This window comes from Drosophila persimilis, unplaced genomic scaffold (assembly GCF_003286085.1).
Source record: "Drosophila persimilis strain 14011-0111.01,24,50 unplaced genomic scaffold, DperRS2 tig00000000-arrow-pilon, whole genome shotgun sequence".
NCBI lineage: Eukaryota > Metazoa > Arthropoda > Insecta > Diptera > Drosophilidae > Drosophila > Drosophila persimilis.
The window spans coordinates 19,619,832-19,645,103 of NW_020825288.1; the positions used below are offsets into that span (position 1 = coordinate 19,619,832).

Sequence of the window (25,272 nt, forward strand, 5' to 3'; positions counted from 1 at the left end):
ATAAAGAATAAAATTGACAAACTTGTCTCAAGTTCTCGCTTATTCTGAGGAGCCCAGCTTTTGTAAATTTATTTAATATGTACATAAATATATTTTCCAGCTGCTATCAGACCGAACCACAAGGACATCTGTTCTGGCTCCTACTGATTGTCTGGTGTTAATTTTCAATTAAGAGATGACTTTTCATAAAAGTTGTTGGGGGAAATAAAACGTTTTTGGTGGGGCGGCTAAGAATATGGCAAGAAGTTTCGCATTTGCTATGTCAAACAGACATTGTGCATACGCCACGTTGGCTGCCTAAATAATTTGCAGTATCATTTATTTGACTCCCACTCGTACTCTCACCCGTTTTGCCTTCGCATTCGCCTTTGTCTCTGTCTCTGTCTCTGTCGCTTCACTTGTCTGACTGGCTGCCGCATTAAATTAGAAAGTTGAAATCTCTCTGGCCTCGCATTCATCAACATGTGTAGGTCCTGGCAAAGCAAAAGACTTTCTTTCTTTTCGGCACTGTCAACAGACATAATTTTGTGAGCTCCTTGACTGGCAGGGACGGTGGGGGATAACATCATACACAAATGTGTTGATGAAGAAAAAGATGGGAGCTGTATGCCAAAGGTCGAGGCTTAAACACTCTACGGAAGAAAGAAATTGAAGCTTCAGCAGGAAGCTTGAGGAAAACACCCGGAAAAAGTAGCGTATAGATAAGGGTTTCATTACATTATATTTCATACAAATTTCCTTATACCCTTTCAGGCATAAGTGTGCTCCAGATATTATTAAGATTTGCTTAAGGATTCCGTGCTGTGCCCCCACCCTCGATCTTAATGTCGTTTGCTGCGTTTCCTTGTTGTACTTTATTTCATTTTTGGTGATTTTTTTTTTTGTTCTTGTTTTGTTTGTTGGCAGTTTTAAATTAGAAAAGTTTTTGCCAGATTTTTGTTTTACATTTTTCATATTTTCTACGGGCCGTGCGCATGTTGTGTCGCTGCTGTCCCTACTGCTGCCGTTGTTCCCAGTGTTTTGGTGTGTCAGTGCGTCACATGCGTAGCAGCTCCAAGAGTCGCCGGCTCCATCTCCATCTCCATCAGCCTGAACGGCATTCGTGGGACCCATCCCCGGCACCGGCTGAGCTGAGGAGCTGCGAACTCAGGCGAAGTATGTCATGTTAATTTCTATTTGTTTGCCATGCAGAGTCCGGAGTCCTGAGCTCTACGCAAATCCACTAACAGTGCAGACCAGCCAGAGAACAACCCCCTCCATAAGCAAATTATCCAATAAGTGAATCTAAAAACTGCACAGTGGGAAAATATTAATGAGATATGAAATAGAGTTCTAGAGTTCATGAGGCCATCGTGCCCACACCTGGCAGTGTTCACTGTAATGGTATTTGCATAAAGCCGCAAAGTATGCAACACATTTTCGGGGCTCAAGTTAAAGTTCAGCAAAGCACAAAACAATATGCAAATTTTGCCCCGACTCTTACTTCTAGACAAAAGGAAAACAACAAAAAAAAAGGGGCATCGAGAAGGTTCTTGGGTCAGAGCAAACGACTTTTTTTCTATGTGCCATCCCTTCAGTTTCAGCTGCATGTGTTAAGCAACTGTTAAGTGACTTAAGCCCAGTTTACACGCTCAATTACACCACAAGGAGCAGCAACAGCAGCAGCAGCAGCAACATCAACAGCTATGGCAGCAGGAGTAGGAACAGGGAAGGCAAGAGCGAAAGGGATGTCATGTCCCTGGTAGCTAATTAAAAAACGAGTTGCGCAACGGAAATCAAAACCATAAACTGTGCTGCCGCAAAGGAAACGCAGCTGAAGCTGTGTTGCAAGAGCCAGAGTTCGGGCCAAGATTGAATCGAGTCTAGCGAGCTGCTGCTGCTGCTGCTGCTGGTGCAAACGGCGCCCAGGAGAATCACGTGCGAGGCCAAGTTTGGCCAACCAACTAACCCACACAAATACACACCAGCATCAGCTCCAGAACCAGCACCAGCACACACACACCCGTAAACACTCTCCAAAATGCACTCGTGTGTCGCCATGTCCGGCGGCGTGACAGCAGAAACTATATTCCGAAACCAGAGAATTGCTACATTTGACCAGAGGCACGTCAATTAGAGTTTAAAGGGGGGCGTGGCCGATGTGTGAATGACTTTGATGTGCCACCGGGGGGTCACAGGAGGGGATGCCCTCCCCTTACAGGAGCTTAGGAGGGGGTGGTGGCAAGGCCACAGCGGGTGGCTGGCCTCATTTTCAGTTTGGTTATTTATTTAATTTGAAAGCAATTCTTTGTTTGTTTCTGTTTCTGTTTCGGGTTTCTGTGGGTGTTTCGGGCATAAGCCGCCAGCGATTTCTGTTCTGTTCGAGTTTTGAATGATTGTTGGGGCTGTTTAGGCAGCCATTAACCCGTATGTGGGTTCAGGGGCAAATACATACTATAGGCACAAACTGTTGGTGAAAGTTTGTCTGCTAAGCCAGCAGAAAAAACAAGTAGGCTGTAAGTTATTCTAAAATACAGATCTCCCAAACTGTTTTGGACCCTGTACATATAACCAAAACCTAACTAAATCTATCTAAATTTTAAAGCACAATGACCTAATGTAACTTTAAATAAAATTTCTGACCGTACTCAATCTGAAAATAATGAACCGAGAGCTAACAAAATCGTACTTTAACTAACCGAAACGGGGGAAAAAACGGCAACCAGCCTAACGAATGCGAAAAAGTGTTTACAGAATGCCACATTCTGTGCCTTTCCATCAAAATCTAATTTCAAGTTAATCTGTGGTCAGACGTACTTACTTAACTTGATTTCAATGAATTGTGTGGGGTCATTGCTAGGTTAAAATAGTTAAGTCTCGGGTCTGTTTTCGAGTCTAAAGTTCATTTCGAATGATCCAGGGCAAAACCAACAAGAAACATATGAGTATGCAATGATAAATTACAAAATGGCTGCCTATGGCAATGGCATGTGTGTGTTTCTGTGGTGTGTGCGACCCACTCCCAGGCAGTGGCCACAAAGGCCATTTTGTTGTTATTAAGTTTGGCTTGAGCCATTTTTTTTAGACAGCTGCACATGGCTTTTGTCTATGTGGGGCAGAGAGCAGCGCGCAGGAGGCTCGACAGTTGTAGACTGCGTGAAATTAATGATGCGCCAAAGTTGGGCTTTTTCCCGGGGCTGGCTTCGTTCATCTTCCTCATTGTTGTGCAGTCGAAACGGCAACGAGAGATGTCCACAAAATGTAGGACTAAAGACACTTTTATTAATAGTCCTGGTACGTGGTCACGATTAACTGCCATTTTACGCACTCGCACTCGCACTCGTCCTGCCACTCGTCGCACCGTACCGCATGCTCCAAATGGCCGATGGGCGGTCTTAGCCTTTTTGAAAGCTTTTTGCTGTTGCGTAAGTCAGAAAGTCCCATCTCTACCGCGCTCTCCCCCTTCTCTGTGGCTATCTGTGTGTGTGTGTGTGTGTGTGCGTGTGTAATCTGCGTGGGATTTGGACACGACTTTACTTAAGTTCATAAAAATTCTATTAAAGGCGAAAAAGCTTAGCTTAGGGGCTTCGTTCCGTTCCTTTTGCATGCCAAAGCAGTTAGCGTTCTGCAATCCATAATCGACTAGATCTTTGATGAGAGAGCCTTTAATAATTATATACACATAATATTCTCCCGACCATTTCTTATACCATCTCCCGACTCTGTTGGTTCGTTCCTTTTTGTTTTAATGAGAAACTCCATCTAAAACTACAATCGCTTATTCTTTAGCGTTATAGGGGGCGATTTCGAGGCCGGAACAGCTGCATGATTGAAGAGCCCGTCGTCTATGGCATTGTCCTTCTGCTATTGCTCTGGCGCTCCTGTTTCGCCCGGAACAATCAGAGTCAACTGCTTTTAATAACATTTTTCACTGTGGCATCTTCTCTGTTCCACACCTACTGCTCCGTCTCGTCTGTTTTCTGCTTTTGTCTTTCGGTGTTTTTTTGTCGCTTAAGTGGGGAGCCCCGGCGCTGTCAAGTGATGCTGGTGCTGCTGCTGCCACGCCCACCGCCTTTGCCCAGCCGCCCACCATTTTACATGACATTTTAAATTTACGATTTACATTAAATGGCGCAATGCAAAAGCAACAACGGGCAGGGAAGGGAAGGGAAGGTAGGGGAAAAAAGTACGCCGAGTGGTTGTAAAATGAAATTGCTCAGCCGCTTCAAGGAGGCTCTGGCTCAGATGCTCTGCTCTGCTCTGCTCGACCACCCAGCAATCCATCCATCCGTGCCACCTCTCCCGGACCGACTCCTTCTTTGGGCTCGTTCGCCGGTTGTCTACCCGTCCTCGAAATACAGTTAAAAACCAATTTCGTGTATGTAAAATATATCAACTATATATTTAAGTGGCTCTCCTGTGCCTGTGCCCGCCTTTATTTGTATTCTTTCCTACTTGTCGCTTGTCAGGGATAAATGCATTAGCGGACGTAACAATTTACACATTAAGGCGTGACAAAGGGGCGTGCACCAGGGGTATGGTAACAGGTAATATATGAGAGTGGCATTGGGGTAGGGATGCTGGGGTTGGGATTGGGATTGGCATTGGGATTTGGGTTGAAACACATTAAGGATAGGAAATCTATTTGGGTGTAGGCTCAGCTCGAAATCTGTTTGAACAATCACATAAATTCGATGGGAAATAGAGGGTCAAAGAGTAATGAGTCATGATATTTGTTTATTAAACTCATAGGAAATAGCTTTATTATTGTGAAAATTGAATCCCCTTCGTAAGCTGAGGAAATAATATTAAACTCCCATGGAGATATATCCTTTCGATGTCATTAATTATTCCTTTTGAGTCCTCTAGTCTGTAGCATCTGATAAAAGTCATAATATTTCAGCGAGTTGCCCATATAAATCTACGCCAACGACTAATTAAACTTTGGGGTCCAGAATTTTGTTTTTATGATGATTCCTGATGAGCCGACCCCGCCCCCTCCCAAAAAAATGCTGGCAGTCAAATAAATAGTTGTTTCGTCTTGTTTTGTTACTTCTTCCACACACACACAACCACACACACGCACACTCTGACAGACAGGCAGCACACCTGTCCGCACACTTGACGGGTATTTCCGTTTCCGTTATGCGAAAAGTTTTTTTTTGGAAGAGCCTAAGTCGTCCTAGCCCCTTACAATTTTCGTGTTGTCGAAGTTGTTGAGGGGAGAAAGTTTCACGCTTAACATTTGCGCCGCGCAAAAGTTGAAAAGTTTATCCCAACACACAGCCCAGGGACGGGTGGACTTATGGCCAGGGCTGAGGCCCAGGCTGAGGCTGACTAACTAACTGACAGACACCTGTACAGTGTACACACACACACACACACACAGACATGTAGATGTACGAGTATATGTTTGTATGCTGATTAGCGTGGGCCGTGATTAAGGCGAAGGCGAAGGTAAACGTGCCAAAGGCTTAGGCTGAGGCCGATGGTTGAGAGGGTAGCGGGGCAAACTGGCGCTTAATTAAATTTAACAGCTGCTTAATTGCACTCATGCCAGTGGGCGGCGGCGGTGTTGGGGGCATGGCTAGGCCACATTATTGCCGCTGCCGTTCCTATTAATAATTTTGACCAAGAACGCTAATGAGCCAAACTCCAGCTATCTTCAGCCAGCTCTGACTTCGACTTCGACTTGGAGTTCAAGTTCGAGTCAAGTTTTTCAATTTGTATAAAAAATACATCAGCCTCTCGGCAGCGGGCATAACCATTTAACCATAGAGTTTGCGCTTTTCAAATGTAATTAATTTTTGTTCGCCTAAGAGTGCCCTTCGGGGAAGCAATTTACGCCAGAAAGTGCACTAACTCCAGTAAGATGTGGAGCTGGATAGTTGGTGGGGGGAAAGGGGGTAGAGTGTAGATTTACAAAAAGATTTAAATGGCCAAGAAATGTTTATCTTACAAAGGTTTCCAAAATATATTTGTCGATGGATGGATTATCAAATTACTTACAAAAACGGATAAAAGAAATACCGATTAATCCTTAGAATTCAATGCATATAGAGATGTTTTTTCTTCAATACCTTTTCAATGGAAAATACTAAAACAATAAATAGATAAACACCTCCGATTGTCTTTGATTAGTGGACATTTGTAGATCATCATTTTCACTTTCATTACCAGCGTTTAGGGTATTTGCACTGTACCAATCTTTGGGGCAACTTTCCTCAGCCTTTGGGTGCTTTCATTTATCATCGTATGCTGGGCACTTTCTCGTCCTGTCTGTTCGTTTCATTTTCGCCGCCTTGCCTCAATTTCTGGCCAGTGGCAGAGGCTATTAATTTCGCGTCAATTAAAAATTAAGCCAATTATTTGTGCCTGCCCCGGGGCTGGGCTCTGGACTGGCTCTACTCTGTCCGGCCTTCACAACAGACCTTGTTCTGAGTCCTCTTTTCCTTTCCTTTCCGTCCGTTTCGTTTCCTTTTCTTGTCGTTCCTTTGCTTTCCCTTGACTGCATTCGAAGTCCATTAGGGCTTCATTTGTTTTTAATGCTGTGTAACCTTTGCCTTTGCCAGAAACGAAAATAGCATAAAATAAAAGACAACCAAAAAAAGAACGCGAAATTTCTAAGTTGGCACTTTCACGGTTTCGTTTTGAGACTCGGACGGCATCTCCGGTTCGTGTCGCTTCGGTGCCAGGGTCGCGCCCGCCGTTTATTGGCTAATTTAATTTGCATGTCTTGCGTTTGGGCAATTAATCAGCGGAAACAGCTGTCCGTCGCTTTAACCCTTTGCCACCCATTACCCATCCTGGATGCTGGCCTGCTTTTCTTCTTTTCATAGAATTTTTCTGTTGGCCTTATTTCTCGTTGTAGTCGCTTTTTCGGCACTTTATATTGTGCTCTTTGTATTGTGTAATCCTTGTCTTGCTATTCCTTATTGAATTACATGCCACGCCCACTGTGACTGATGCCTCCTGCCCTGTGCCCTTCGGCTTTTAATTGCATTTTCCTTGGGCACAAATGCAACACTCAAGTGGCTCCCGACTGCTGCTGCTGCTGCTGCTGCTGCCACCTTTTGTGACCTCTGCCTGCCCCTTCTGGAGCAGAGCTTCATTTGTTTCGCTCGAGTTGAAATTAATGCAGTAATTTGTAATGAGTTTGCCTCTTTGCCTTTTTTGCTGTTATTGTTGTCGGCGGAATTGCAGGCTTTATTGTTGCATACTTGATGGCGCTGGCCCGGCCCAGGATCTACAACTGGATATAATTCATTTCTTTTCACAATCCAATTTGCAGCCATGCACTTGCCAGTGCCTGTCCCTTGTTATGATAATTTATTTTATTTAGTCGGCCACTAATTGTGCGGACAAACGCTGTTCATAATGGACTGAGACGCGCTCTGAATATTCAAGCGTCATCGAATTTCGAGTTTCGTAAATCAAATTATTCAAAACGACAGACCAGACCCAGATCCACAGCCAAGTCCCAGACTAGGCTCCACTGTAGTGCACTGATGTGTCAACAGGATGTCTGTCCAATATTTATTTTCGCTTTGGGGCATTTCATTCGTATTTCTCTTAAACGTACCCTTAGTTTTTAGGTTTGAAAATCATTTTGTTTAGTAAAGGTTCCTTTTTGTTACAGAAGTCGAACATTCGATGAAATTTGTATACTAGTTTTCTAGTTCTATTCTATATCCTAGTATCCCAGTAAAGACGTTGGAAACTTAAATTATATTATTTATAAATTATTAACTCTTTTCTCGATACTTTGCCACAAACCAGAGTGCCATAAAATTGATACAAATCTGATTCGCCGATATCGTATTGTCGGAGTACTTTATTGTAGCTCCATCCTGTTGTTTTGTTGTTGTTGTTGCTTCCCGTTGGGGATCGACAGGGCACAGAGGGGCCAGAGGATAGCGGAGGCGACCCCGTTTTTATATGCATTGTCAAGCCATAAATTTGTTTGGCTCTGCAGCATAAATATTTAAGCAAAGACAAGCCACGTCACGCACCCTCCGAACTATAAAAGCGCCAAAAAAAATTGAAATAAATTGAAAATTGCAGAAAATATAACAAAGTGTTGCCCAACAGCGAACGGGGGTGGTGATGAGGGTTTCCACAAGGGAGGGGGACAGCTTTTGTTTGCTGGAAAATTCCCTGTTCTGTAAGTTGAATCCTTTTGCTATGTCCAGCTGTCTGCTCCGGTCTGATCTGATCTGTCTGTCCCTCTTCTGGCCAGAGTGTGCGTGCATATAAATTAAGTTTTAAAAGTAAGCATTCTGCCCTCTCTTTCAGTCTCGTCCTGGCTCTCTGCTCTGCTGTAGTTTGCTTTTGTGTTGTATTTGAAATCAAAATAAAATGCAGCAGCCAGTTTTCTGTTTAAAATTTGATAGTCCAAGGAGCAGGTGGATGGGTGGATGGGTGGAAGGTAAGTTTACCTGGCTTAGGGGGCTCTGCTTTCAAACTTGGTCCAAGGCAAGACCATACTTTGGTCAGCTTCTTACTATGCTGAGCCAATCCCCGCATCGGAAATGCATTAACATGTGAAGGGTGTTTAAAGATAAACATAGAAAACTCACTTGCAATGGTCCACGGCTTTGAATGGAGATTGATTTTGTGTTGGCTGAATGTTGTGTTCTGAAATTCACTTGATATTTTAATTCGGTTAAAAGGAATTCAATTAGGAGAAATGTTTTTAAGGTCTTGGTTTCTGGCTTTGTGGGGTTTGAGTAGATTTAAAGTTTGCGCCAAAGTTGGGATGCATCTAAAGAGGTTTATTTCGATTTCTGTGGGATTTTGAAGTTTTAGTGCTGGTTTTTCTCTCTAAAGAGATGCTCTTCAATTAGGATGAGCTTTTCGGATGGCAGTGGTGAAAAGTTCAAGCCTGCCCCTGACATCCTTGCAGTCAGAGAGCGCATTCATTAGCAGAGATTTCTTTTATCGATGCGAGTGACAGTTAAATACGAGTTTGTTTTCCAATTAAACCACTTGATTAGCTTTTGCGAACGAACTGCAAAAGGACAGTCAGTGGAACGATCTCTCTGCCTCTCTTTCTGATTGTTTGCCACTGTGCGTGCCACAAGCAGGGGCGTGGACGCTGCCACTGGCGTTGCAGTGTGACCAGCATTGTGCGTGAAGCATGTTAATTGCGCCTAATCAGCGACAAGGGCATTAGCACCACAGCCACAGCTTCGTGTATGGGCGGGGCCCTCTCCAAGCGCTTAATTACATAAGTGAAGAGGGGCTTGGAGGGTGGCATCAGCCACCCAAAAATCCCGCTGACTAGTCAGCAAGGGCACCATTTCCTTCAAGTTTTCTGCTGATGGCTAGATTTCCAATTCCCGCATTATTCCGAAATGGGAAAAGAAAAGACAATTATTTACAGAATCAGAGGCGAAGAATCTGTGTTACGTTGCCATTTTGCGCTGATGGCTTGATCTCCAGTTGCCGCCTTATCCCGAAATGGGATAAGACAAGCTCTAATCTAAGTGTCGGGGACAATTTGCTAGTTCACCGCATTCACTTTTGGTTAACAGATTTCTTTTCGTGCCACTAACTCAATAAACTTAACGTTGTCTTGCATGACAAGAGCAATGTCGACAGACACTCAACGGGTTATTAGCGAGGGGATTGTGGGTGGCTGGGTGCGGGGCTGCGGGGCTGCGTGGCGGCCAACGTTGTCTTTTGGCCCCAGCCACGATGATGAGCTCTTGTCCGTCTTCCTGCCGTCGTTGTTGTTGTTGTTGCCGATTTCGTTGCAGTGAGCGCCTCGCTAAATGGATTTTTAATGTCGTTGCCAATGCAGGAAAAGTTTCCCCCAAAAAGGTTGTTGTCATCGCCAGAGCGAGTATCCTGTCTGTACGTGTTCGTGCGTATCTGTGTGTGTGTGTGTGTGTGTGAATAATAACACTTAAGCGCTGAAATTGTCTAATGGGTTCAGGCGAGGCATCCATAGAGATGGCCCAGAGAAGATGTCTACTTTTAATCAGATCGCAAGAATGTTTTTTGGATCGAGATTCCGATTATTTCCTGTTAATAAAAATGTCAATTGTAAATGCATTGCAAATTAAAAAAATATTCAAAATAACATAATTATGATATAAAAAAACGATCTTGAATAATATTCTAGATATGGTTTAAAAGGATGTCTGCCTTAGTGCCTGAGTGAACGAGGCCAGCATTTTGTTCTGCTTGAAAGATCGTAAAGTAAATTGATTTTCTATGAATTAACGTAACGTGAAGAACACTATACGATGCAGCCATCACTCCCATCTCCAGGAGGAGCTGCATGCTGCTGCTGTTGCTGCCTCAGCTTCTATGGTTAGGTACGTGCAACAATCAAGTGTCAGCGTAATGAGCTATCAAGCTGCAAAATATGCAATTTGAGCGCGACTGAATTGTGCGACAAAGAGACCCGCATACACACACACATACACATACACACACTGACACTCACACGAATGCCGGTTGAGTCGAGAACAACGACAACGACAACGACAACACCTCGCTATCGCAGGAGGTTTTGCTAAATTTTGCGTGCAAGTGACAAGTCCCGCATAAAAGGGCATAACAACTGCAAAATGCTGATGTGAGTAGGAACTAGTGGTAAGCACACACAGACACAGACACTGACACACACACACACACACGGACACCGACATGCACAGACACAGAGAGGGGGCTAGCAGGATGGGCGAAGCGTTTTTGTTGCACTTATTAATGAACAAACAACAGAGCGGCTACGTAATCATCGTTGTCAGCCAAGCGCCATCATAATCAAGCACTCAAGCGCATAATTATGGCATGGGTACGAGGGGCAGGGGCAGCGGCAGGGGCAGCGGCAGAGGCATGGGCATGGTCGCGGTCCATGATGAGGGTTGAGGAATGAGGTTGGCGTCCTGTCCTGACGTTCGTTCGTTGGTTTGCTTGGTTCTTTCTTCTTGGTTCTCGGATTTTTGGGTTTGAGGTTTGAATGTTGTTCTGTGGTTAGAAAACAAAGGGAATACACAGTGGCGTCGTCGCTACGAGACGCATTCAAATCAGATCTTTCCATATCTAATCTTGGACATTAGAAAGGCGCGCTATGACCAGCACATATTGTGAGAATCGCAGGCCGCATTTAGGATGAGGAGAAGGAGAAGAATACTCTTAGGTATAGTCCGGTGGAGCACCATCCTTTTGCCAATTGTAGTCGACGCCCCTGCCTTAGTCACTGACCAGAGCCATCGCCCGGCACATGGCGATATATTTCCAGTCGCTTGGTATCATTGCTCGGTATCCTCAGCTTGTTGCTCTTCGGTTTGTATTATTTTTTTTGTTTTGTTTTGTAGGTCCCCATAATTTACAATTAAAAATCATGACACTTAAACATAATTAAAATATGAAAACGGTTTTTGCTGCTACGCAACAATAAAGTGTAATAAAAGTTAATTAGAAGATGTGCAGAATACGAGGCGAGCCCTTAAAGCGAAGCCCCCAAGCAAGTGCCATTAAATTTGTTTGCCATTCCTAAGATTCAGCTAGCAATTGGGCAAAAAGTATTGAGCACTAATGAGTTTTTAATCACCAAATGCATCCAGCTGGGTGGCGGAGCCGGTTCGGTGCGATTGCACTGGCAACTCGTTGTTTATTATGCCTTAAATATTCAATGCAAGAATCTGGGCTCGGGGCTGATGACCACAGGGTGAGAACTGCCAGAACAATGCAGTCATCGGGGTGTTAAATGGTTTTGTCTGCATGTCAAATTACAGGAAGCATAATTTCAAGCCTGGCTGCGCCTGCTGCCAACCCAAACCCAAAGCCATCACAAAACAACAAGCCAAAACCCAACTCAACTGGGTCCAAAATGAAGCAAAAAGGGCACAAAAGGTGCAAACTCTTTGAAATTATGCATTGAATTTTCGGGTCCTGCACAGCTACAGGCAGGAAATGTTGTGGGAGATCGAGTCAGGAATGGGACTGGTATTTATTGTTGGTCATTAGGCAAATCCATTGAGCAGTTAGAAGATAATCAGCAAGGATTATTGAAGAGGAAATGGGAATTTCGAACTTCGAAGAGCATCAAGGGATCACCGAAAATCGATCTGTTTTAAACTAATACTTTTTGGATTAGCCAGGGTTGAGTATGGTAGAGTAAAGATTCAGATTATAGTGAGACTTAGCTGGAGTCCCATTCGTGAGACTCTACTCTAGAGTCCTTTCTCTCAATTTACTCGGGGAAACCACTTCATGCCTCATAATCGAGTTCCGAGTGCATTATGCAAAATATCCTTTGTGTGTTGTGCTATTAATTAGGCTTATTAAAATCGACGCTGACAGCTTTGTGGTTTGCCGGTTCGAGGTTTGCGCCTCAGCCGTCAAGGATATTTTAATCAGGCCAATTGTTTAAGGGACGACTGCATTATGCATTCCCGCTGGCGGGGGGAACGGCAGGATCTGGAAGCCGCAGGCTAGGCTCATTACAAATGAAAATTACCACTTAATAATGATTCAAGAAGGCTGAGCATTCAGCCTCATTCTCATTCTCTCATTCTTACTCTCTCTCTCAGGCCAAAAAGACGAGCTGAACACTTTGCGGTGATCTGGTGAATACAAAAATCATTCAACTATATATATACGTGTATACCTATGTTTGTATGTACGAGTGCTCCTGCATACTCGTACATTTTTCTCCCTACTCTGCTCTGCTCTGCTCTGCTCTGTTTTTTTTTGTGGGTCATAAGCCATTAGCCAGGCAAACGGAAAACACGCTAAGCCGGAGCGCGGACTGTGAGTCCTTTATGCATGCTAGATGAGGATGATTCTGTTTCGGAGGCTGAGGCTGCGGTTGCGGCTGCAAATGGAAGTGGCACTGGCTCTGGCACTGGCACTGGCACTGGCACTGGACAGTGGTGTGAGAGGGCGGCGTGGGCGAGGCGACGGCATTGAGGGCCAAAAAGTTAATTGTAAACATGACCCAGTTTGCAGTGGACCCATACCCATCCCCATACCCATTCCCGGCTCCACTGCTGCTTCTGCTCCTCCTGGTTGTGCCAGTCACTCATTCAGTTCGGTGCCGCAACCTATGCTACGCTTTGTCTGGAGACATCGGGAGTGGGGTGCAGCATCCCTGAATGAAGAATGCCTCTCGCTTTATTATGCGACATTGGCCCCAGCAGCAAAGGCAGCAGAGGCAGCAGCAGAAGGCAGCTGCTTCAAAAGGATATTTGCAATGCTCCATTGTGCAGCTCTCTTGTTGCTGCTGCTGCTACTGTTGCCGCTGTCACCTAAGTCATTTTGGCTTCACTTGAGTAATGGCAGCAACGCCTTAAAATATGCAAAAGCTCGAAAAATGTTTATAATATCTGCAGTGCAAACAAGGCGACGCCGGAGACGAGAGAGTGCAGTGCCAAAAGGATTTCCATGCCAGACCCCGGTCTGGCCGATCTCTGTGTAGACTGTTGTTGTAGTTTCTTAGTTATCCCGAAAAATGGCCCCCAGGCTTCGTTGCAGCATCCATGCGGGTGGACGTGAACGGGGCTGCGGCTGGGTTTGTGTGGGCGGTGGATGGATGTGCGTGTGTTTGCTGCAGTTCAAGTTAATTGGATCTGGGCAAAGTGCTGCCAGAGGGCGACCTTCGAAGGCAGTTTGCAGTGCAGCTTGCTGCATTCAGAGTGTGTGCTTTGGGGGCAGATGTAGTTCTAATGGATGCAAGTGCCTTTTTAATGACACCTGAAGTCATTCGCCAAGCTTAAGCACTTGAACTGCCGGTGAAAGTTTTAAAAGTAGACAAAGAAGAACGTGGATTCTGTCAAACGAACAGAAGCCACAAATCGTATACGTAATTTGCAATGCACATTCACGCAAAAAGGAATTGAAGCAGACAGGAAACGTCCTCGTTCTTGTCCTCTCCATGGGTGTCTGCCTCCTCTTAACACGCCGCATAAGTCAATTTTCAAGTGGATGTCCAACATGAATGAATAATGTGTGTGTGGGGCTAGAGAGAAAAAGAGAGGGAGAGAGAGTGTTACAGTCAGAGTCATCGCAAGGGGGATATCTATAAGCGGAATCTCTCAAGAGTAAATGTCGGAAAACATTGCTCCAAATTAAATGGGGACTCAATTTCATAATCAATTTTGGCCGTAGTCAACCTCCCTCCTCCGTAGTATACGTCTCTGTGTGCCACACACACTCGTACACTTCTAAGCATATCCATTTGATGCATATAGAGTCAAATATGCTTACCGTTTTGGGGCCTGGGGAGGGCCGTGGTGGAAAAACATAAAGTAAATTTGCCTCAGAGCCAGTCTCCAGGATGTGTGGCAGAGCTTCCTTCCAGCAAAGAACATTTACATGCACGCCGAGAGTACCCGCCCCACACGGAGTTATGCCATAACAAAGACGTTGCACATAGGACTACTTGGATATGCATAAAACTATGCTACATTGGCACTAAAACAAACAGCAAACGCCACATTGGATGGGATGAGATGGAATGGTATGGGATGTAATGGGACGGTATGGCTTGGTATGGTTTGGTATGGTGTGTGTCTGTGAATGAAGCTGTGTGACACGAAGAGGCCGATGCTGATGAAACCTGCCGAGGCAGCTTTCCAGGGTTGAGGAATTTGATTGGATGAGTGGAACTAAATCAGGACATAAATTAATTTAATCTAAGCCATTCTATATGAAAAGGAATAAATGATGGAATATACAGCAATTATCCAAATACGAATTTGCGAATGGAACTAGTTCAAAGGGTCACACAGCTCTGCTCATCAGCATCATCAACTAGAGCCAACCATCCCATCCACACCATCCAAAGCTTTTATGTTGGCTAAGTAAATGTTTAAAATATTTGGGCTGCTTGACGTTGCTCCAGCTCCTGTCGCTTCTCCTGCTGCTGCTGTTCCTACATGTACTCGTAGTTGAAGTTCTGCGCCCAAAATTATTAAGATGAGTGGCATAAATTATGAGCAGACCAGCAGCAGCAGCCGGGCACAGGGCACAGGGCACAGGACTCGTAAAAGCCGCTGGCATATTATCCATGGGGACTCTGGGGGAGTGCGGGGGTGGATTGTTTGATGAGTGAATGACTAACTGCATGACAGTTTAGCCAGTGTGTGTGTGTGTGAGTGAGTGGTCTATATGTAGGGTTGATCACTTTAAGTATTGACAACGTTGGACTGCATGGCGTATACATAATGTTCGGGTGTGTGGGTGTGTGTGGCTGGCTGTGTGCTTGAGGTTCCTCTTGGTTGGGGTGGCCTGTGGCAGTTAGTTTAATATTTATTTAATTTAATATGCTAATTGGATGTGATCTGTGTGTGTGTCCTGTGTTGGGAGAGCAGTAGCAACAACTTTACGAGCGAACAATTCATAAATAAATGAATACGAAAGTTTTCACATGTCAACGAATTGAGTTTGTGTGTTTCAGTTCCCCTTTTCATTTTCATTCTTGGCCAACTACTGCTGCAGCGACTTTTATAAATCGTTTTAAAAAATTTGCCACCAAAGACGGAAAATGCTGTCAGCAGACAACTTCTGTCGCAAGGCACCAGCCACAGACGACGACAAATTGTTTTTGCGATAAAATAGGACAAGTGACACGCGGCCCTAATCGTTTGGGGGGCAGCGGCACCAACAGGGGCGGACCCAGTTGCAACCTAAAAGGCTGCCACTCAGTTAACGTTAATTATATTAGAGACAGAGGGGTAGAACGAGTATGCTGCCAAGAATATGGATAGACTGTGAAAAAGTTGCGTCTGACCGTTCCAGAAATTGCATTAAAAGTGTAAAAAACAGCAGTGCACTCGGCCTCGGATATACGTGCCCGCAGTGTTTTGCATTCTGCAATCAAATTGAATTTGTCAAACGACATAAATAAATGGTAATTCAAACGAATTGCAAAACTCTGCTGTCAGCGGGAAATTGAATTGCATGGCATGCCAAAAAGTATGCAATGAATTATACGTGAGTGAGCGACAAAAAGAAAATGTTACAACTCAAAAACATACCGGGCCGGGCAGGAAACTCTGGGATCTGGAAACACAAATAAAAGCTTAAAAAATCCATATCGAAAATATATAAAATTCTGCATCACTGGGAAATGTTTTTCACAAATTGTAGGGTGCCCATAGCAGAAATGTTTGGCGCGGGCGAGGGATGTTTGGCTTGTGGCAGACATTTGGCAGGACACAACAGAAGAGTAGTTAAAGCTGTGAAAACTGGTTCTAGTTGGGGGTCCTCCACTGGCTTTTGTCCGAAGCATAGATGGAGTGATTAAATGAAAGGGGGGCGTCATACGCAGCTGAAATCCGTTTTTATATCGATCTACATATCTATCATCGACAGATGGAGGAAATTATGGAAAAATACATTCTATGTTGGAGGCTTTGAATTAATTTCTATAACAGGGTTCGGATGGACAAATTCTATTTATACAAATGTTATTTCGTGTAACGTTTTGATAGCATTAGTTTACGTAAAACCTATATTTTTGTTAGAGTTTCACTTTTGTTTGTATTATTTTGGTTGTGATTTGTATATCAGGATTAACTTTTGTTAGTAGACTTGCCTTGGGTGTAACACTTTGTCGCTATAGTATATTATAAATTGATTTTTATGAACATACTATACAGATATTTATGTTAATTAGGAGAGGTTAGTTCTATGGTATGGGTTCCTGGTGTGCTTGGGTTGTTCCGTTGTCGGTTTGGGTCTGTTCCTTAGTAGAGCATTCGTCTGGCGTGTAAATCGAACATTCCTCATTGTTTATCGCTCCTGCTGGTGCGTACGCTTCCCTGCGTTTCCCCTTGGCACCTTTCTGTGCTGTGCTGTATTTTCCATATGTGAAGCACAAATAATATGAATTTAAATTGAAGCTAAGAAACAAAAACAATAAGAATGATAGGACGTCACAAAGAAGAGCAGCAGCCAGCAGCCAGCAGTCAGCAGTCGCTCGTTGAACTGTGAAAAGTAGACGGGAAGTAGCGAAAATGATGCACACACACGCAGTCGAACAATCGCAGTCCCAGTGCCGCGTACATTCAGCGACATGCTGGCAAAGTCAGTCAGCTTGTCAACATAACAAGGGGAGCGGAACCGCGGCGCAGGCATAGGCAGGGGCAGGGGCAGGGGTACGGGCACGGGTACATTGAATCGGTAGCGGGTGCGTAAAGTGATTCTCGATAGAAGCAAATGTATGCAAAATAAATGCACACAGATACGAGTACACACACACACACACTTGTACAATCCCTCCAAGGTGCCACCTCTTGAAGAGCTGGAGAGACTTGTTGAGCTGCAGACCCCGTTACTCACTCTCATCTATGGCATCGCGCTCCATTCCTTTTGTTGTATGTACAGCGTACTCGTGCCAGTAAGAAATTGCAATTGCTTTGCGCAAACTGACATTGACAGCCTCTGGCATGGAATGGGGGAGGGGGGTAGGGCTGTGGCTGGCCTGCCACTCTGTTCCCCATCAATTTGAATGACATTCACAAACAGCTAGCATACAAAAAGAAAGATGTACACATATACATATACATACATATAGTATATGTGTGTGTGTGGGTGTGTGTGTCCACAAAACGAAAAAGAAATTGTGACATTTGTATAGAAATAGTTTTGCAGTTGTAGCAAATAGTTGTGCAGACATTTTTTGATTGCCGCATACTTTAAGGGGTTCGGTTCGTTCGAGGCAGTCAACCAGAATGGATGCCAGAGCAATTCCGAGCAAGGAATAAAAGTGAAATATTGTTCCGGTCAGAGTTTTAGCGTTCCTCTGGTGGGGCTTTAAAATTTTAATAAGTTAGCCGGCGATTCTCTTCATTATCTAATAGCAGAAAAACTCGTATAGGTATATGAATGTGTGTACATATATTTTTTTGCATCCTCGACTTCCCATGTCCTCGTTCTCGACGCCATCTTCCACATGAGCTGGCATCCGTTGCTTGTGCATTTGCAGCATTTTGCAAAAGGTTAATTTTCCAGTTATCAAATAAAAGGCCAGGCGTAGCCATGGCAGCAGCAGCAGCTGGCTGTTGGATACACATGCTTGGCAAATAGTTTTGACAGGCATCGAGAGGGAGAGAGAGAGAGTGAGAGAAATGCCATGAGGGGGGCGACGTACGAGCATTTTCCACAGCATTTTTCTTGTAATAAGTTTAGCTCTAGCCAGCCCTGGCATGCCATGCCCCTCAGTGCTCTAGGAAAGAGAGAAATTTCTGGCAGAACTCGTTTTGCATTTTAGCATTTTGCTTGGCTGCTTTGGGGCCAACATTTTTATTTATTTTGCATATACATACATACGTATATTAATTTTAATTCGAAAACATTAGGCTAGGAAATCATCTTAGGGTTAGGATTTTTATTTTGAATTTAATTCTTCTTCTCGGTTAGATTGTAGATTTGCTTGGCAACATCCGACAGTTGGACATCAATGGCCTTGGTGTCGTCGTACAGCGAGGGTGCCTCGCCCAGGATCACAAAGGTCCCGACCAGCGAAGCGATCATGAAGAGCCACAGGAATAGCCGATCCATGACCATGGCCACAAAGCCCCAGTCCTGATCCTCCTGCAAAGCCGGGATAATTGAAAGAAGAAACATTTTAGTCAGAGCCAACAGAATGAAGTATAGCAGCTAATTGAGCTTTGAGCCCACACTTTGAGCGATTGGCTTTCATTAGGCACTCGGCTTAATCTACTTATGCCCGGCCTCCGTTTTCGGTTATCAATCAAAAGGCGAAATCGAAGTGGAGCCGAGCCGAACAAAAAATAAATGGGGGAAAAACCAGACCAAAGCAAAGGAGCATAAAAAGAAAGTGAAAAGCAGAGCAATCGCACAACAAAGAACATTTTCGGGTTGTTTGATTGAAACGTTTTGCTGAGCTCCCCACTGCTCGATGAAGAGATGAAGTGGGGAATGTGGCAGTGTGGCAGCAATGAGAGATGAGGGCTCTACTGGAGGTTACTGGCTACTGCGCCAATTGCCAGTCAATTGAACAAAAGCAATTAAAAGTGGATTTGCCGTAGCGTCCGTAGCGTCCGTACCGTGCCGTGCTGTGCCGTGCCGTGCGGTCTTAAAGTGCAAATATGAGAAAAAGCTTAAATAAGTCGACAAAAGAAAAGCTAGTCCCTGCCAAGGATCAGAGACACTGATGGTCCAGACAGGGAAAAGCGATTTTTGTGGTTTTCTTTCTCCAGCTCCAGCTCCAGCTCCAGCATCGAGCTGAGCCTGTCCCTGAGCCTGGATCCTGGAGCCTGCGACCCGACAAACGGAATTTCCAATTAAAAATTCAATCTACTGTGGACTCACCGCATTGAACTCATCCTGCCGCTGCATGTGATGCTGTATGAACATGACGTTGTGGATGGCCTTCTCCAGCTCGAAAGGATACTTTTTGCGTGCCGCCACATCGCTCAAAGAGTCGTCCAAGCCGGACAGCACCGATGGCAGTCCGTTGTAGCCGCTCAGTGTGCTCAGGCCGCCACCCAGGGCGCCCACCAGGCCGCTGAATCTGTAAACGAGAGACAACATGTTCTTCCTCAGTCATAATGAACGTGATAGGTGCGAGATGTGTTCACAACTCTTTTTTCATGTCCCCTGTCTGCAATTTCAAGCCTTCTGGAGCAACCCTCGCAAAGGGATTGTCTGATTGGAAGACATCTTACCTGTTGGTGGCCGTGGTAACATGCATGCCATTGCAGCCCCCCACCCCGGCACGGCCTTGCATGCGTCGTATGGAGTCCGGACTGGAGCCGCCCGAGTTCATTTGCATCTCATCCATCAGGGCCTGGCCAAACTTGGACTTGCTGAACTTCAGGCCGTAATTGATCTTATTAGCGGCCAGATCACGCAGCAAATCCTTCGGGACACGCATCAGCAGGAGCTTGGGCAGTCGCTTGATGAAGAAGGCCCGTATCCAGGGCCGCATCTTGTGGGTGCTGGGCTTTCGATAATGTATATTGAGTATTATGATGGTGATGACGACGCTTAGCCCCACCAGCAACATGGTGAAGAGCAGGTATTTGCCCAGCAGCGGCAGGGCCAGCGACGTTGAGGGTATAATCTCAGATATGAGCAGGAAGAACATGGTCTGCGACAGCAGGATGCTGATGCAGAGGGCAATTTTTTCCCCAGAGTCCGCGGGCAGATAGAACACGAGGACCGACAGGTAAGAGATACCCACGCATGGAATGATCAGGTTAACCGTGTAGAACAGAGTCTTCCGCCTCAGGGTTATATTGAAGAAGATATCTGGAACAGTCCAAGCCGAATACCAGCAGCAGCCGCATAGTGATTTACAGGGAGAGGGAGATTTTTGGTGGGGGAGGAAAACAATTGTGAGGGATGAGTTTGGGTAGAGCTTTCGCGTAATTTGATTGTCGGCGATTGTAAACTTTAAACTCCACAAAACTCACCCGGATACGGTTCGGCGCAGCACGGATAGTACTTCTCGTGCCGCTCCGCCGGCACACCCAATATATCCCACTCCACACTGGGATAATATTCGCGTAAATCAATGCCAATCTCCACTTTGTTGTCCTTGTCGTTCTTCTGGCTGATGTGCTTCAAATCGATCTGCAATATGAGAAATGCCCCACGTTGATGGAGCCGTTAAAGTCCAACCATCGCCACAGTATTCTACAGCGTCAAAGGCACTTAAAGCCAACGGGCGTGATATCTTCATTCCCGTTCCCGAGTCATCCCCGAGTGATGCGTTCCTGGCTGCTCCTTGAGTCCCGGGCTCAAGTGCAGTCGTTAAAAGAGTAGCAAAATTTAAATGCGTTGACAAACGCTCCGCTACCGCCCTGGTATTGTGGCCCCAGGCTCAACCTGACCCACCGGAGGGTCAGCGGAAGCGGAAGTGGAAGTGGAAGTGGAAGGAGCTGGCTTTGGCTGGCTGCGAGTCGCACTTTGGCTTAATTTATGGTCGCGCATTTTTATGACAGCGACACACAGATGAGAGCTAGAGTCTCTGTGTGTGAGTCTCTCTCTTAGTAAATTTATGTGTAGGTATGTGTGTTTGTGCGGGCATAACGGTTAGACAAGTTTCAATTACACTTTTACAATTTCTCACATTTTAATCTGGAGAGACGCCGTTGCCGACGCCTTTTCGATGTTCTCACGGCATCTTAGGCGTGTAAGTCTTAGGCTCTGCTTCCCAGATAAATGGTTGCCCATAAATCGCATGCCACGCCCATTTATCTAGGAGCCAGAGCCATGTCGAGTACGTAGAGGACGTACAGGACGTAGAGGAAGAGAAGGAGGAGAGGAGGATAGGCCATCACTTACCTGATCACCATCATAGGTCCAGGAGCCGAATTTCATAAAGCACGTTTGCTGATCGAAGGGAAAGTAGCGGACATCAATCTCGCAGCTGGATTTGAAGATGGCAGGCGGTGTCCACACCACTTTGCCTGTATAATGGAGTATGGCCTTGGTCATGGTGGTTACCACATACTCCCCGTCGGCACTGGAATCGCATGGGGAACAGAGAATGAGGATAATGACAGTGATAGACACTCGAGGACACTGGCGGCTGGGGTCACTCACTTGTTGTAGAGGACAATGTCGGGTAGCCAGATGTGCTCAGAGGGCACATAAAGCTCGGTAACTCCGCCATATTCCGAGGGATCCCACTTGAATTTATGATCCTGCCATTCATGCTCTAACCAGACGTTGGTCGTTAGAATTTGATCTTTCAGATTCTGCAAAAATTAAGCCCACACTCTCAACTCGCATTCTACAAGCCAAACGAGAAACAAACGAAAAAAGGAGTGCAGTCGTCAGGGACTAAGGCCCAGTCATGCATCAAGGGGGATTTGCATTTTATTTTATTTTTTTTTCCGTGTGTTCTCTCTATATCATTTGCACATCTCCTGCCAGCCTCTCGTCCCCTGGCTAATGTGCTTTTTGCTGTCAGCTTACGCTTTCGCTTCCTTTCCTTTTTGGCTTGTTTTATTACCTTTTAAGCCTTTTGGTGGCGGTCCCCACCCATCAAGAGCCACCCATTGGCTGCCATGCAGCCCGGAATTGCAGTCTGGGCCCCTGTCTGACAAATGGCTTCGCAGGGAACTTTAAGCGCAGCGCAGACAACATTATGCTTCAGTCTCAGATTCACACGATTCCTTGTAATGAAATGTTCCAAGGAAATGTTATCAAAATCTACTGTTCCCCGTTCGCACAAGTTTTTGAGAAATGCGGATAATTTATCTGGTGTGGCAGCAGCAGTAACCAGGGCTGACAGGAATAAAGCTGATGTTCAGAATTGAAATATTCAACTTAAATACGGAAAATACCCCCCGACACCCAGCTTCAGCTTCTGGACAACTTAAGAGTGTCATTAGGACCCCTCGAAGATCCGCTTTGGTCGGACCAGACCAGACCAGACCTCGACTCGGCTCATTTGTTGCTGTTTATTGCTTAGCATATTTTATTTACGATCCGAAGAAAGTTTTTGCCAAGTTAGTGTACTGTTTTTTTCTAGCAGCAAATGTAGCGCAACGATGCCCCGTAAGTAGGATGGATGAGGGTGTTTGGATTAATTAAAAATTCTGTCAGTGCCAGAGGCTCAACTTTTGGCAATTGCACTAATTAATTCCCCTCTCCCCCCCCCGTGGATGTTGATTTACTTACCAAATCTATCAGTTGGGACAGCCGCAGACCCAGCTTGACCAGCACCGTGTCCGTGTTGTTGCTGACGGGTCGGATGAGGCGATTGTAGTTGCTCAGAAGATCATCATAGAGCCGCTTGGCGTCCGGATTGGCCTGGACTGTCTCGCAGAGCAGGAGGAAGACGACCAGCAGGCAGAGCAGCTTGCAGTGCTGCCACATGGCCGAGAGCATGGGAGCCAGATGATGTGGGCGTGAGCAGCGGGCCATGACGTCACACGCCGCCGCCTCCTTTTCGAAGAAGAAGGCCTTGACGGCGGCCGGTGTTTTACGGCAATTGATACAGCACGCGCACACAGGTTTTTGTTTACCTTTTTGGCTGCTGCCTCAATCTCTGGATGCTCCGGACGACGGCTCTGACGCAGTTCCGAGCGACGCGCGACACCGAGAAGAGCGAGTAATTTTTTGCTTTTAGCACATGAGCTAAAAGCCTTTACAAGTCTCCAAGTCTCGAGAAAGATACAGCCACTGCCTGCCGCTGCTGCTGTCTCTGCTGTCGCTGCTGCTGCTGCTGCTGCTGCTGATTCTGACGTCGGCGCAGACGGTCGGTCCTCATCCGCTCAGAAGCTGAGCCAAAATACTGTTTTGAAGGGAACTGGGAGCTGGGAACTCTTGTTGCCACAAAAGATGGAGCCAGCTGCAGCGCCCATGCAGCTGATTTTTGTATGTTGTTGGTCCGGCAAGTGGGACAGCCGCCGAAATATTTTAGGCTACAAAAATTTCCAAAAATTTTCACCGGAAAAATTCTTGCAAAAATAGATGTAAAATATTTGGAATATTCTAATATATTTTTGGTATGCTTTTGGTTTTTTTGAGAGGCTTCACTGACATTCACTGGATTTCGCCAAACTGCTGCAGTCCGGCTGTGTTCGCTCCGTGCTGTCCTGCATAGATATTCACAGGATTCATACTGATGTGCGTATTGTTTTTGTAGCCTTGCGAGGACCTCAGTCGGCTGTCGGCAGCAGCAGTAGTCTCAGTTTTGTAGCTTTGTCGCGCCCAAAAAGTCTCGATTTGTGGCGCCGCAGATGCTGCGCAGCGCCTGCGCCATGCGGTTCACCCTGTTTTCGTGTGCGGCAGGGTCGGGCAGTGAAGAGTCGAGTACGGCTGAGGCTGTAAGCGCCGTTATTCACTTGGTTACACACAGCATCTAAGCCAAGCCCTAGTCTCTGCTCTCTTTGTATCTTTGCTCTCGGAGAATCTCTCTCTTTGTGGGGTCCAGGTCTCTCTTTGGCTGGTTATCCCCACGACTCCATTACAACTTCAAAAGGAGAACATTCTCTTTAGCCGTGTATTCTTGTAAGCTCTCTCCCGCCGTTCGTATGAGCCACAGCCCAAAAAAAATTCCCTACAAACGCTGAAAAAGTTAACTCCACCAACGACATACACCCTCCACACCCACATAGAGACACACTCTTGTACACATACCGTTGCACATTTAGCAAACACTCATACGCCCCGGTGGCTCCCCTCATCCTTGGCACATTTCGTTTAACCAGAAACCAAATTTTTCGTAATTGTCAACATTCGTTAAAATCTACGTTAACATGCAGCCAGACCCGGCCACGACACGCACCCGCACCCGCACCCACCCACACACATACGCACACACACACACTAATGCTGACACCCATACACCTATCAGCACTTGTGCATTTTACATGCTTAACGTTGCACTGCTGCTGCCCATGCCCATGCCCCAGTACCAGTACTCCAGGCTGTGGGTTTGGGGTTCGGTTTTGGTTTCGTTTCGTTTGGTATTTTGCTACGTCTGTTCACATATGTGTCATATTGCGATTTTGAGTTGTTTCTGTGGTTTTGGTTTTGCCACACCAGCCACACACACACACATGCACCCAGAGCTGGAGCAGACGGACATGCATAGCTGCTCGTTGAATTCTTTCTTTGCCTTTTCCCAGTAATGTGCTCGCTCTGTTGACAACTATGTGGCAGTGGCAGCTGATATCCCTGCCCCCCCCCTCCCCAACATCCTAGGGCTTTGACTACCTTTTCGTTTCGTGCTGTTCTGCAATTTAATTATTGGCATATGATTGAATTGAAGCAGGGTACGGGTTTTTTTGTCGCATCTGTTTTAATTGAAAATTTACAACTTTTTTACCCCATCAATTATTCGGTTTTCCATTCAAAAGAAAAATCTGCTTCCAATTTGTATTCACTCTGGACACTCTTATGGCTGGAGTGGTTTAAAGAAACTTTTACCCCAACAACAGTAGCTCTCCAGGACTCGCCCTTCGGGGCGGACCCCGTTTCGGGTTCAGTGTTTTGTGTTTTGTTGGTCAGTGTTGCCGGGTCCCTGGCTGCCATAATGATACATGAACTCTGTCATTTGGTTGGGCCGCCATTGAGCCGCGTGTGTTTTATGGCTTACGGTCATTGAAGGCATTTTTAGCTGCTCTGTGATTGTTTTTTTTTTGTCAGATTGGTCACATCAGCGTTTTTACTTCTGGCGGGATTCAATGAGCAATTTGGGAGCCTTCTGCTGCTTCTACTGCTGTGCTTTGTTGGAGACAACTTTAATCTACTCTATTAGCTGGTTTATTGCTGTTTTTGTGGCCACCCCTTTATTTATTGTATCCTTCCTTTGTTTGAGCCTCATTTGAATGATCTGATGATGCT

General features: G+C 45.6%; 1 protein-coding gene across 1 annotated transcript; it reads right to left on the reverse strand.

The window, feature by feature from the left end:
- Positions 1 to 18,216: 18,216 nt before the first annotated feature.
- LOC6592000 (acetylcholine receptor subunit alpha-like 2) lies at positions 18,217 to 23,519 on the reverse strand. Its single transcript, XM_026984264.1, has 7 exons — positions 22,600 to 23,519; positions 21,517 to 21,671; positions 21,256 to 21,436; positions 20,382 to 20,541; positions 19,632 to 20,217; positions 19,276 to 19,477; positions 18,217 to 18,534 (listed from the first exon to the last, which is right to left on the reverse strand). The coding sequence occupies exons 1-7, from the start codon at positions 22,843 to 22,845 to the stop codon at positions 18,340 to 18,342; spliced, it is 1,725 nt and encodes a 574-aa protein (XP_026840065.1). The 5' UTR covers positions 22,846 to 23,519; the 3' UTR covers positions 18,217 to 18,339.
- Between the last annotated feature and the right edge of the window lie 1,753 nt (positions 23,520 to 25,272).